The 14,973-nt window shown below is 42.4% G+C and overlaps 1 protein-coding gene across 1 annotated transcript in view; it reads right to left on the bottom strand.

Annotated features, from left to right (window-relative positions):
• Positions 1–14,973, bottom strand: part of mgat5 (alpha-1,6-mannosylglycoprotein 6-beta-N-acetylglucosaminyltransferase) — an 80,158-nt gene that overhangs the window by 2,934 nt on the left and 62,251 nt on the right. Inside the window, exons 12-16 of the mRNA XM_086067602.1 lie at positions 7,554–7,703; positions 2,330–2,476; positions 2,115–2,231; positions 342–416; positions 82–239 (exon numbers count right to left, since the gene is read on the bottom strand). Coding sequence (XP_085923728.1) covers positions 82–239; positions 342–416; positions 2,115–2,231; positions 2,330–2,476; positions 7,554–7,703 — 647 coding nt within the window. The remainder of the gene's footprint in view (positions 1–81; positions 240–341; positions 417–2,114; positions 2,232–2,329; positions 2,477–7,553; positions 7,704–14,973) is intronic.

Below are 14,973 nucleotides of genomic sequence, written 5' to 3'. Positions count from 1 at the left end.
CTGTTGGATCAATGACAAAATAAACAACACTGCAGTTCATACGAGTGCGACGTGATGACAAAACAAAAGTTTGCTCGCAACCTGGCCAGATCCTTGTCCTTGTTGAGGTGTTGAAAGAAGGACGGTTCGCAGATGAGCTGTTGTTCCTGACACACCTGCTTACAGGTGCGTCCCGGCTCCGCCATTTTCACCTGCAGCGCGCTGAGTGGAGGCCACATCACCTGACCGTGACAGAAGTCCTGGCGAAACAGGACGCATCGCAACATCACACAGTCCATCAATCAAAGTCCAATTAGGTTTTTGATTTGCATCCTACAATATCTCACTAATATATCACGTACCTGGTTTTCAATGAAGGCATTGACTCTCTGCAGCATCCCCTCGCAGGTGAACTCAAGTGGCAAATAAGGTTCAATCTGTTCATCCAAACACAGACATACAATACTGTCATTAATACAAACGTGATAAAGTGCTGATGTAATATGCGAAACTAATGCGCATGGCTCAACATTCGAGTCAGATTTGTTGTATTTTGTGTAAAAGGTCCAACAAGGCGTATTTCACAATGCAAGTCTTTATTAACGACTTAAGGCAACGACGACTCGGTCCGCTGGGCAAAACATGGGTGTAACTCATTCTGCAGCCGCTAAATACCAGGCAACAGAAATGACGCCAGGTGTTAAGTCTGTTTGAGTTGATTGCATGCTTCTAGCTAACCTAAACCTGCAAACCAACGGAAGCCAGACATCTTATATAAACAGTTCTCCATTTTTTTTTTAAGTCAATGTTAGGTACATAATATATCCTTCCTGTTAAATAAAAATAAATAAATAGACATTTTAATGTTAATTTTAATGCCATTAAAATACAAAGTGAATGCACAAATGGATACTTGCTTTTCCCTCCCCTAAACATCACAAAGCGGATGATTATAGTTTATTTGACCTACAAATAAAAAGCTATGTAGAGGAATACACAACATTTTACAAGGCCAAGTCTAAGTATAAGCATTATTATAAAATGCGACTGTCATGTGGTTAGGTTAAAGTGGAAGTCAACCATAAACATTTCTTGACAATAATATGGTACATGTGACCTCACTAGTCTAAACATGACATTCTGATTAATATAACATTTGTGGAATATGAGTTATGAAGCAAAATCCAGCAGTTTTTTTTATCCATCTCAGGGTGCGGCCATTTTGGCATTTGCTGTTGACATAAGATGACATCATAGTTGCTCAGGGCTCAGGCAACAACCAATCACAGCTCACCTGTTTTCTTAAGCTGCGCTGTGATTGGTTGTTACCTGAAACCTGAGAAACATTGATGTCACCTTCCGTCGACAGCAACTGGTAAAATGGCTGCATCCTTAGATGGATAAAAATGGCTAAATTGAGCTGATTAACTCATATTTTACTAACACAATATTTACCAGAATACCATATATAGACAAGTGGGGCTACGTAGAACATATTGTAAAATAAAAAAATAAAAAATTGGGTTGACTTAACCTTTAATTAACCAGCCGAGTCCCTCGAGTAAAACTGGTCTAGGACTGCCACAGCCGAGTTCTACAGCTCAGTACACCACCATATGGATTGCAATGGTCAAACTTGAGATGGCTAGCGTCGACTGGATAGCAATTGGGTACGCCAGCTATTAAACTGTGAGATACTTTTAGGTACGATAGCACTGCGACGATGGATGCCGCTACCGTTGGGTGCTTTAGTTAATGGAAACAAAGAAAATTGTGCTGAAGGATTGAAATCAATTGAACTGTACTGGAACCAGGGCTTTTGAGCCAGGCAGATAAACAAGTGAGGCTTTTGTTATTGCACCAAATCATCCACAACTCATTCAGTGTCCTTGTGTAGTGTGGTGGACATGGGGGGAGGGGAGTTATGCGAGCGCAAGCTGGAGCCTGGCAGGCTCCAGGATCACAAAGCATATGAGGCTCTGTCCGATGAACAAAGTCGTTGTTCTTAATCTTACAAAGCACAATGCAGCAGCAGCAGCAGATTGAAGGCCTGACGTATTCCCACCTCAGGTTGCTCTGTTAAATATCAATAAAAAAAAAAGAAACAAAATCATGGAGCATTTTGATGCGTTTACCTTCTGGCTGAGGATGGAGCGGATCGCTCGTTCTACTTCGGCAGCATTATCAATATCAACAGTCCACACGTGGGGTTGACCAATATAAACCTCAGCATAGGGATGCTGCGAGGTCAGCTGCATACATGGAGGCAGAGAGCACATTAGCAGTTACTACACAATTGCAAAGGCTTGTGCAGCAAAATGCTTCATTTCAAGTCTGTCAAAAGTGTCACCTCTCTCAGGGTGGGCTTGCCCTTGAAGAAGTCGGTGTTCTTGCTGCTTTTTGCTGGATTGAACTTGGGGTTGAGGAATGCACACCCATTGGCGATGGCCTCCAGGGGGGCAGGACCCTCGTAGGGAAAGGACAGGCCCACAAACAACTGAAACAGCAAACAAAAACTTGCAGGTCAGGAAGAAAATCACAATGTCACTTTGAGTCCAACATTTTTTTTTGACTGAACTTTTGATTCTTTCACTTGTGCACCACTCAATGGAATCAAATTACCAAACCGAATGTGCACCTCAGAAAAAGTTTTTTGCAAGATGGTCAAAGGCACAAAGCACTTAGGATGCAGATCAAATCAGATTGGTCTAATGTCATCCCTTTTCTATTGACTGCTCCTTGTGGAGAAATGTGCAAGCCATCCCACAACTTGCTGCTATCAAATTAAAAATCTTTGTAGTCCCTCTGGTTTCAAACCCAACTTCTGAAAGAATTGGAATTTCTAAGTTCAAGAGGGCGATAAATAAGAGATGGAAGTATTGCTTTAAAATGTGGTGTCATTTGTTGTGAAAAAACACCAGCTGGGTCTAAGTTGACAGCAACTTAACTTCCAGTAAATCAAACACAGCCTGCTCGTAGCTACTAAAGCTGTTGGCACGAAAATTCATTGAGCGTGTGTGAGAAGCCTCTGGTATTTGTGGATAGCAGCACTTAGCTAGCTGCAATAAACAAGCCTCCAATGTTAGCAAAATAAAATATAGGATGCAGGACATTCTTTTGATAGCAAACAAAAAGGAAAAGACTATGGCAACTATAGCGTTTACATCCCGTTTTGAGCTGGCTACATTTATTCATATTGATATACCTGTATAGCATTGGAAAACATGTAACAATTGAAAACAGGTTTTTAAGATGTGTGCTGTAAACATCTATATATAAAAACTCCAGTATTGAATAGGGCGGCAAATTCTAACCCGAACCCAGTCTGAAAACTATTGGCTTGCACGAGTGCCCATTGTGAACAGCCAAGGTGTTAATCTACTAATTAGATGATGTTTCAGTCATAAATGGTCAAATAAAAAGGCTATTGTAAAGATATCTTTGTCCAAATTGTTACAGAAAGCAAGCCTGGAAATCCAGACTCACTCGCGGCTTTGCCGGATAGACAGTCTGGTCAACTGCCCTATCAGTTGCATTTTTGAGGCGGGGCAAACCTGAGCTAACAGACAGTGGAATGAACCAATGAGCAAAGAGCGGACGTGACGTCAGAAAAGCGACTCGTTTAAGTCTTTTTTTTTTTGCGGAGACGGAGTAAAAATCCAACATGGCTACTAGACAAAGAGAGACAGTAGTGACACCTATGTCGTTGTTGTGGGAAAAACTTGAAGATTCATGGTGTCATGGGTCACTCTGTTTTGATATTCGAACATCGTTAGCGAAGACGACGTCATGCAAATAGACAAATTTGATTGGCCGGCCTGTTTTGGCTCGTGCTGAATCGCTGTCTATGGACGCGTGTCTAGACCCACTTTCTTGAAAAAGAAAGTGGGTGTGGCTTGCCAGGCTAACAGAGAACAGCTTGAAGGGGCAAGCAAGGCCTGGTGGGATGCAATGTGATGTTGATGAGTCTATTTGTTAGTGTCCGGGTGAGAGCTATGTGGTCTGCAGCAGCTTCTGTGTGACTGTGCTCACTGTGTTCTGCTCTCCCGGCTTTCAGTAAATGACTGAAAAGTGCAGTGGTGACTGTTGCTTTCCTTTCCCACAAGTCAGAGAATTACAGTAAGTACACTAAAATCTCAAAGAAGCCACTTTTTCTTATATTAACAGCTTTTGGGCAGCTAATTGTTTGTCTTCACCTCTGTGATGTCATAGTTCAAAAGTACAACACAAAAAATTAGGGACGACAAAACACCAATTGCAGATGAGACGAACATACTTCATTTGTGGCTGTTAAATTGATTCCTTTACGTAGTACGTAGACTGTGACACAGCAAGCAGTTCAATTGTTAATATGCCTCAGCTGAGATATATTCGCAGCAACTTGACAGAGCTACGGATGTAAATAATGAATGACTGGTTGGAGCATGGTTGCATTGTGACTGCCTCATCTATCATCGATCTATAGTCCTGGTCACCATTATAGACACCTCCGTACTGGTACCAATACAGAACTGAAATTTTCAGTCTGGAAAAATGACTCAATAAGACAATTTTTAAGTATTTTTTAAATATTTTTTATAAACAAAGTATCGGTATTTTTAAGTGTAGGTGTAGTACTTAAGTCAAAAGTTTGGTGTAACAACACCCTTGCAATGTTTATATAACCTATGCAACATAGGCAAGTATAGCCCATTTTTGGGGGTGCTCAAGCATGCTTAAGGGAATTCAAGCATCTCCAAAATTTGAGAGAGCTTTAGAATTCATTTTACTGTGTCCTTTTTTAACTCTTTGTGCAACGCCAACATTTTTATGTGCACCCCTGCGTATAAGGTGTGTGATTACGTTTATTTTTTGAGCAGTAAAATGACACATTTCCGCTGGGCCATCCCAATGCCTTCCGATCGGATGTACTCTGGCGCTGAAACTGTCAGCACCTCTCAACTTCTGATCCTAGAATTGTCCCTGCTATGCATTATCTTCAGAAAAACAAAGAAATGAAGTAGGCTACTTATGCGTCACCAGAATATTATTAGCAAGATCCCCACCTCCAAAAACAAATATAGTAAATGAGTCAAATTTAATGTAGCCATTTCAAATAAGTGAATGTTACCGCTCTTTAATATTTTGTTGCTCACTCTATAACAAAGATGACTGCCTCCAAATGTTTCTTAGAAAAATCTAAAAGTGTCTTGGACAAGTGTATGATTCGTTTGACAGGATCAAGGCCTTCAACTATTTGAGGTAAAAGAACAATCAATTATACACCACAGGAAGGATGTTGTTCATTGTATGCTTAATTAAAACCACCAATATTTTTGATTTCCTCTGTCCACATAGCATTTTCCCAGGTTGAATGCGGTTGGCCCAGGATTTGGAAAAGATCATGGAAGCCAATACTTTGGTCCAGACCCGTAAATACTGCACTGACAACATGCCCGAGTTGGCATGTTATAGCTTGTTGAGTTTACTCAAAGTAAATGAGATGCTGGCGTCATTCCAGTTAACTGCTTAATAGCAGGTTTCTAACAACAGGTGGCAGCAAAACACAGCACTTCTCCACATGCAAGATGTGTTGTGTATGTGCAGGCAAAAGCTCCTCAACCTTGAGGAACAGTCGACCTCTATTTATAGGTACTAAAGAGGGGAGGGGAACAAAGACAGTCACTGAGAGAGATTGAGGGTGCTATTGTAGCTGTGAGGAGTGAAGGCCCGCATGCTGAAATATTCAAAGGCAGGCTAGATGGAGCCCGCATGATTAGGTCTATAGCGCTGGATGATGAATGACAGCAAGTGTTTTGTTGTTGAGGAGCAATCAACCTGACCTTTGGATAGAAAATGTCATCGCTTCCTGATTTTATTGTGACATTTGTGCAAAATGTTAAGATGAATGCCGCTGAATTCACCAATTATGGCCACAGACATGTTTTGTGAAGTCACAGTGGTCTTGACCTTTAAGTGTATTTGAATGGCTGGCCGCCTGTGGTGAGTTCCACTAGTACCCGATCTAAACAGTTTCTCATTCAGAGATGTATGAGCCATGCCAAATATATTGACACACTTGAAGAATATACATTGAACTGATAGAGTTTGAGGATAACTAAAGTGAGATAATAGGAGAGGGGCAGAGTTGAGCTCACCCAGAACCTAGTGTAAATATTAAAATGCGAGATGGGAACATATAGTTCAGGGAAGGACATTCCCCATGGAAATTTTACTGTACAACTGAAGGTTCAACCCCATGAGGCCAATTAGCTCAGGTCGTCTGTCTGTTGGTTTCGTTTCGTTTATTAAGAGCCCCATTAGCTCCTGACACATCTCAGGAGCTAATCTTCCTGGGGTCTTTTCAAATTCAAGGTCAACGCAGTCAAATAACATTAAATACATAATTGTAATACAATCAAAATAAATAAAGAAGTATGCTCCAATTATTTTACAATTATCCAAAATATAAATGAATTTACAAATCCAACATTTTAGCTCATTGTTCCAATGCACACATAATATATATATATATATATATATAGCCTCATGTCATGAATTATTGTGTAGGCAAAATAAGTTTCAACTTATTTTTAAAACTTCTCTAATTATTTTCTAATAACAAAATCCAGGCAATGAATTCACTGTTTACATTATTACTTCAACCAAACTTAGTTTTGTTTTGCTCGCTGCCTTTTTAAAAACATGTGCTAGCACTAGCATATGTTTTGAGCTTACATATGTTTAACCGTGCGTGCGCCCAATAGGGCAGTGCGCCCGTAACTGTGACTGCGCCTTATAATACGGTGTGCCTTATGGTCGTGAAAATACGGTCATTGAGAGTTTTTTCAACATAGTCCTGGTTCGTTTCCTATGCTCTGCTGCCACCTGCTGGCCGTTTGTGTAATAACTACCATTTCTTCAACCGTTCTTTGCCTTCTGTATGCACCAGCATACCCCCCCCCCCCCATAAAAAACATATACATATGTCTTTGGGACACTTAAAACATAAAAAATACAACGTATTTATGCATTTTTGGGAGCAAATGAGTTAGAGATAAAACTGTTTTTTTCCCCCCCAACAGTCAGAATATTGGCACTGAGTTATGAAAGTTGGAATACCAAAAAAAGTGACAAATTTTATGTTTGTCTAATTATTTTTCACAAAATCTGCCTTGAAAATGAATGTTAAATAGTGTGGTGGACTGGAAAACACTACAGGATCAATGCTTGAAGTCTTCCCTAGTTTCAGTTCAAGTTTGACAATAATACTAAGGAAAATGAGCATTTTACACAGGTTTTTCCTAAACAGGGTTCCAGGCCAATAAAATTGTGCCATTTGGGGGACCCTTGAAAGCCCAGGTCAAGTTTGATAAAAAATAATTTTAATTTGTCACTATTCAATTCTAGCCTTAGTTGAAAGACTGTATCCACATTTTGACATCATTTTGCCATGAAATAAAAGCAAACGCATCAAAGACGATGACCCTTTATGACGCGGTATGATGTTGCTGTGCCTACTGCATCTTGGCTTTCGAATGATAAGGGCTTTTTTTTTTTTGGTGTGTGAAAGACACAAAACTTAATGAGCAAACCTTGGTTTCTCGGAGGAGAAACTGCAAGTCGCGTCCACTCAAGATGCCATGGTTCCTCACGTAGCTTGGGAGGTGGACAGTGCTTGTGCCATGCACAGTGCCATGCACTTCCATGTAGCTGTGGATGATATCAAGGTATTTTTTCTTGTCCTATGACAGAGACAGAGGGGGGGGGGAAAGTATTCATTCAGACGAGGTCAAGCTAACTAAAACAAAGCAAAAATAAACACAAATACATAAATACAACAAACTGTAATGTGATATAGTAACATATTTACATAATACATTAGCACATAGCATATGATGAATAATAGGTTCACAAGAGAATGACAGAAGCTTTATTATTTGTCATAGTGCATTCAAGTCGTTTGGGTAAGAAAATTGAATTTAAAAGTAAGGCAGACTTTGGAACCAAAGAGGTTAATAAAACTGCTTTAATAGAGTTTGTGGGTGTTGGTATTCATGGTGAGTAGATAGAGAAGACATGGTGGGTGTCTTGCTAATGAGTGTTTTATAGCTAACTAGACAAGTGAATTTGCTTTAAAATTTCGGAAAACAAAAAGCCCCCCGGAAATGTCATATTAAGTTAAGAATTCAACCGGAATTGGCTTGCTGACGTAGGCATGATTAGCGAATCGGCGTTCTAGCGCAGAGTTCAGGCCCTACCAATCACCATGCAAAATTGCAACAACTTGCCACTAAGTCAAAAGCACAATTTGTTCAAATTTTGGCAAATTGCCTCTCCACTATAAACTCGGATGTGGATCTAAGGGTCATTTTGATACATTGAACATTGATTTGCTATAGCTTAAAGACTTCTGGGGGCAGCGAGGCTTCACTTTTGCTGAAGTTGCCAAGTTTAAAATGGGCATACAAGCTGACTTAACACAAGGCAGCCTCTCAAAAAATGTTGCCTCAACACATTCGCCAGCTTTCTCCCGTGTGTGGTTCTGGCCTTGGAGCTTCAATTTCAGGTAGCCACTCGTCAAGATTCCCAGTGGGCCAGGCTATCAGATGCCTCGAGCCAGCCTGCTGTAACTAAAGCAGGCAGGTGTGTGTGCATGTGCGTATGTGAGCAAGAGAGAGAGAAAGAGAGCAAGACATACGGTAAAATCCGTAACACTAATTGTTAAAAAAAAAAAAGATCCCAAATCAAAGGTTTGGGGGGTATACAGGGGGCTTAACAAAAAAATGACAAATTTTCACATTGTTTACATATTTACCAGTACCTACAGGTTGAAAAAAAATAGAAGTACTGATTTAGACTTTCATACATAATGTAACAATATGGTTCACACACTGTAGGGCTGGGCGATATGGCCAAAAAATAAAATCGACATTACAGACATTCAGGACGATTACGATTTTAATCTATTTTAATCTAATAAACCCAACACACATTTATTTAAAGGTTTCATTTATTCAAAAATAATTCCTGTGCAAAATGTTCAGACAACAATAATGTATAGTGATTCTAAATTAGCTTTGACATAAACTTAACATTCATAGTTTTTATTTTTTAAATGCCACAATTAAGTAATTGGTAGCTATTGTAAACATGTCTTGTAAAGCACCCATCCAGTATTCTGCCACAAAAACATTTGAATGCAACACAACATAAGAACAACAGCTTTTAATAATCTAAAAGACAAAATTTGATGTCACAATTTAGAACATTTTCAACGATTCGATTTTTAAAATGACGATGTATCAAATTAATTTGATTTATTGCCCAGCCCTAACATACTGTAATTAAAAGTACATTTAAAAGCAGTTGCAAAAGAGTGAAAGGCATTTAAAAGCAAATACATAAAATATGTCTTACTGTAAACATGATTTCAAAATTACTTTACAAGACCTTAAATACAGGTATTGGAAAAAAGCATAGATTTTAACCAGGATTTAGAAGCATTTTCCCTTTTTTTGTTATGTTTGCAAACTTAATTTAATATTATTCACTCTAGTAATAAAGGATATCCACAAATCGGGGTACCATATTGAGCTCAGAGCATTTGATATTGCTCAATTGCCTCACCATCTGAAGCGACAAAGTTTTAGCACCGGTAGCTAAAAATGCAACTGTGCATCTTGTATCATCACCCCACCCTGGAGTAGGAGGCCGGTTTGTATTGTTTTCTCTTCTAAGCAGCAACAACTAGCATTGCCACATTCAGTCTAAATCTGTAGCAGTGATAGAAAGTTGACTTGCACCAAAGCTTCTCATTTAAACAAAACACCTTTTCAAAAGGCTAATTGGTTACCTGTAACATGCAAATAAAAATTCTTATTTCAAAGAAACCTCAAGTCTCCACAAAATATGCTTTTGTTGTGTCCTCTTTCGACTGTGCAGTCGAACAGCATATGTGGCCTAGGAGCCTTCAAGGCAGTCCTTACATAAATCTTCACGGTCAGAGGACATCACTCGCTAGATGCTATTTGAAACATTGCTCTCATACACATGCACTACTGGATTTGCAGATATAGAAAAAGAGAAAGGAAAGGCCAAGAGATGCGCAGAAATCAAAATGATGATAGCAAAATACTAAGAAAAAAATAACACAACCAGGCCATTTATCTGTATCCACAAGTAATATGTAATCTGAAACCAGGAAGTGGATTGATTACGGGAGGTATAAAAATAATTGCGTTAGCTAGAGAGGTTGACTAAAGGTGGCCAAATGGAGTAAGAGGAGATGAGTTTAATGATCTTATAAATCAGAAGGGAAGGGTAACCCCTAGCTGGGAGATGAAATGGGAAAGCAGCATCTGCTTTCTGTCATCATAGGCGAAGAGCAGAATAAGCCTGGAAGACTTACTACCTCAAACCCTACAATCTCCATAAGATCAAACTGATTCTGTTCATAATGTAATGCAAACACACATTCACTTTATTTACATAGGCCTACAGAAAGGAATACAATCTATTAGGACTGCACAGCATATTGAAAAAATATCGATATCGCGATATTGGCCCATGCAATATGCATATTGCAAATGAGTTTATCATGGAATTGTACACTTTTATTTTGACCAGTCAGGCGCAAACTTTAATGTGCATCGCCATCCAAGGCATATATATATATCTAAGGTATTTACAATTAACTAAGAATACATTGAGCTTGCTTATTTTGCAGCATGAAAAAATGTAATTCTTTTATTAGATAATAATTTCATAATGTCATTTCTTAGGTACATGTTAAATATAGTGTTCCCTTGTTTCTCGTGGGTGTTACATTCCCAAAACTACCCACGATAATGGAAATCCGCATAATTCTAAATCTACTAATAATATTAGAAGGCTCTTTAACCTTATTAGTATGTCACAGCGGCATGATAAAAAGGCAGTTATTATATCATTGGATGCAGAAAAAGCTTTTGATAAAGTTAACTGGTCCTTCCTCTTTGCTGTTTTAAATAAATTTGGCTTTGGGAAGTCATTTATTCACTGGGTGTCAGTATTATATGATTCTCCTAAAGCTACTGTTACTACTAATGGGATTATATCTAAGAGTTTTACTCTACAGAGAGGCACAAGACAGGGATGCCCACTGTCGCCTTTATTATTTGCAATATTTATTGAACCGCTTGCATTAGCCATACGCCAGGAAAGAATGATTCAAGGAATTCACTCTGGGGTAACAGAACATAAAATTAATCTATATGCCGATGATATTTTACTTTATTTAGAAAAGCCTGCTATTTCATTAGGGGAAGTATTTAACTTAATAACTAAATTCTCACAGTTATCAGACTATTCTATTAACTGGACAAAATCAACACTTCTACCTATTACAGAAAATTCATGGAACCCTGCAAGCCAGGACCCATACTACTCATTTCCTATAGGTAATTTAAAATACTTAGGCATAAAAATCTCACCTAAATTAACTGATTTAGTTCATTTAAATTTCACTCCACTTCTGGATAGCATTTATAGTGACTTGGAGCGCTGGAATAATCTTCCTATTTCTCTAATAGGACGAATAGCCACTATTAAAATGAAAGTTTTACCCAAAATAAACTATTTTTTCTCAATGATTCCATTTAAACCTACGGCTAACTGGTTCCAGTTGTTGGACTCAGCCGTTACAAAATTTTACTGGAAAAAAAAAAGAAGCAAAGATTAGTCTATCTACTCTTCAGAAAAATAAATCCAAAGGAGGTCTAGAGGCACCAAATTTTATGCACTATTATATAGCCAACCAGCTACAATATATTATTTTATGGGCACAACCCAATAGAGATACTAACTGTTGGCTGGAACTAGAACAGAAGGATTGTAATAACCTCAGACTCCTAGATTTACTCTTTATTACAACATCGATTAAGCGCCATAACTGCTTTAAAAATCCAATGATTTCCGCCACCCTGACTGCCTGGTGGAAGGCACTAGAAATGACAAAAGCCAAAGTGGAGCCCAGCGGGCTTTCTCCCCTATGGCATAACCCCGACTTTCAAATTAACAACCAATCGTTTTATTTGAATGTGTGGGAGCAGAAAGGAATTACACATCTCCACCATCTCTTCTCAGATAATATGTTTATATCATATACATCCTTGCTCCAAAAATATAAAATAAAAAACGGAAACTTTTTACATTATTTGCAAGTTAAAAGTATGATAAAGAAACAAATTCCAACACTCCAGGGTACGCTCCAACCGCCTGTTTTAGCTAAAGATATTACCAAGCTTTCTCCGACAACAACAAAAAAACTCTCAAAAATATATAAGTTACTTTCATATACTGATAAAACGTCTTTACCCATCTCAAAATGGGAAACAGACTTGTCTATAGCTCCGGAATCTGTCTTTTGGATTCAAGTTTGTGAAAATGTTTTTAAAATGACAAAACACACAAATTTACAACTTATCCAATATAAAATTATTCACAGAACATACATTACTCAATATATGATGAAGAAAATGGGACTCTCAGACTCCGACATTTGTCTCCAGTGTTTACAAAACACTACAGACACTTATTTTCATGCTTTATGGTTATGTACTCCGGTTATGTGTTTCTGGACTAAAGTCTTAGAAAAACTTTCCGCTGTCTTGGACTGTAGGATACCGTTCTCTCCAAACTTGTGTTTGCTAGGTGACTTAACAACAATTGACTTACCACATAAACAATTTCAATCTATACTTGTAGCCCTTACTATCGCAAAAAAAACAATTCTTGTTAACTGGAAAAATAAACAAACTTTGAATATCGACCAATGGTCTAACCTCCTCATAAATCATATTTTAATGGAAAAAATATCTGCCTCAAATAAAAACCAAATGTCAAAATTTAAAGAAACATGGTCTACGTATATAGAATTTTTTAACCTAAACTTGGATTTTAATTCTGCCTGTTAGCGAGAGCCACAGCAGCGTTATAACTGGCATTGATGTTTCTGTATTAGGCAATTTGTAACTAATGGTTGTGTTTCCATAGTCAGGAACCCGGCTGCTGCCAGCGGGATCGAGCGGATTCACCTCCGATGGGCACCAGGGGTTGATATTCGGATTCACGGCATGCCAGTGGGTTAATTCTGTGGGTGCTGTCCCCCCTGGCGGGGAGTGGGCGGGTCTGCCCCTCTGTTGGCTGCTGGGTGGCGGCTGCGTCTTGGCCGTTCCCTGGGTCTCTTGGGGGGTGCTGCGTTGCGGGGCTTTCCCTGGTGTCGGGGGCGGCGCCAATCCGGCGCGGTCCGTCGCTCTGGGCCCGGCGACGCGGTTCGGGGCCTGTGGGCCGCCGGGGTGCCCGGTGGTTCCCTCTCCCCTCCCCCTTCCTCCCCCTTGCTGCCTCTCCCTCCTCGCCTCTCCCCGCCCGTCCTCCGCCTCCCTGTCCCCTCTCCCTCGTCGCCCTTCCTCCTCCTCTCCCCCTCTCCTTGCGTCCCTGCCGCTGCCCCCTGCCCTTCTTGTCGTCCCCTTCCCTCCTCCCTTCCCCTTCCCCGGTACGCCTTCCTTCCCCTCCCCTGGGCCGGGGGCTCCATCCATGGCCCGGGTCTCGGTGCTATGGGGGCCGGCGGGGGTGGCTGGGGTTTGGTGTCGTGCCCGCCCCGCTCCGGTGGGCGTCCTGACACCTCGGGCGGGACCCAGTATCCGGGGGGCGAGCCCTATCGCCCCGCCGGACGGGTCCCATATGCCCGCCGGGGTCCTGGTGGGGTGGGTGGGGGCTTGGTGGGCCGGTGCGCCTCCTGCCCCCGCCCGGTTGGGGGGGGCCCCGCTGGTCACACCTCTTAACTCACTACACTAGGTTTGCACAATACACTTTTATAGACATATAGGGCACATAACACACTTTGGGGGGTGGGGTAGGGTGGAAACACCGTCTTCACCCTACAACTCCCCTCCAATTTTAATACACCACACAACTTGTGGGTGGGGGGGGGGCTTGTGGGGGTGCCATCGGTTGGGGGCCGCAGTATAGAGCAGTGCTGTGGTCCCCTGTCCGTGTCGCCACCCGCCCCCCCCCCCCCCCCCCCCCGCCCTATCTATTTTTTTTTTAATGCACCACATACACTCAGCAACATGCTTGGGTGGCGGGTGGATCGGAGCGTGGGAATATCATTTCCATCGGCTCCGGTTCACCTGCTCCTAATTTTAATGCACCACACACACACACTTGTATATACACTGGGTGGGGTCACATTCACGGTTTAGGGGTAGAGTTCGCCAGTCCGCGAGCTGGCGGACTCAGTAACAGGGGTTAATTTTCACAAAGAGCGCTGGGGTGACGACCGGGGCCTTCCCCCGCTGGGCCTGGGGTTCGGGGGTGTCGGCCGCCCTCCGGTGCCCCCATCTCCCCCTTCTGCCCCCGGTGTTCCGTCCTTCCACACGGCGGGGGGTGGGGTGGGCGCGGCTGCCCTCTCCGCTCCGCTGCCCGGCCCCTCTTCGGCGCCGGTGCCTGGGTGCGGGTGGTCCCCGGGGGCTGGGGGTCGGGGGTTGGGGGGCTGCCGGTTGGTCGGGGTGGGGTCGGGGGGGGGCGGCTTTGTTGGGGGGGGGCGGTGGTGGGGGTTGCGGGGTGGGGGGGTGCTGGGGGTGGGGGGTGTCTGGGGGATTGGGGGCATGGGGGCGGCTGGGGCTGGGTTGGGGTGGGTGGCGGGGGTGGATGGGGGGCGGGGGGTTGTGGGGGGGGCGGGGGTTGGGGGCCGGTGGGGTGCCTGGTGGGCCTGCAGTGCCCCGTCCTGCTGCGTTGGGCCGGGGGCGCGGGCCGGGTTGGGGCGGGGGGCGCTCCTGCTCCTGGGTTTGCTCTCCGGCCGGTGGCCCTGGTGGGGCCCGGGGGTCGTCCTTTGGCGCTGCCGCGGCCTGGGGGGCCCTGAGGTGTTGCGCTTGCTCTGTTCCGGCGGGGGTCGACGGCTCCCCTCTTTGGTGGAGATTTTCATGCATGCCAGATCCACCACACCAGCATCTACCGAAACTCAGACACAATCTG

This window comes from Leptonotus elevatus, chromosome 2, assembly GCF_054856555.1.
Source record: "Leptonotus elevatus isolate MCC_2025b chromosome 2, RoL_Lele_1.0, whole genome shotgun sequence".
Classification (NCBI taxonomy): Eukaryota; Metazoa; Chordata; class Actinopteri; order Syngnathiformes; family Syngnathidae; genus Leptonotus; species Leptonotus elevatus.
The sequence above is the reverse complement of the archived record's forward strand: the minus strand, read 5'-3'. Positions and strand labels throughout refer to the sequence as shown.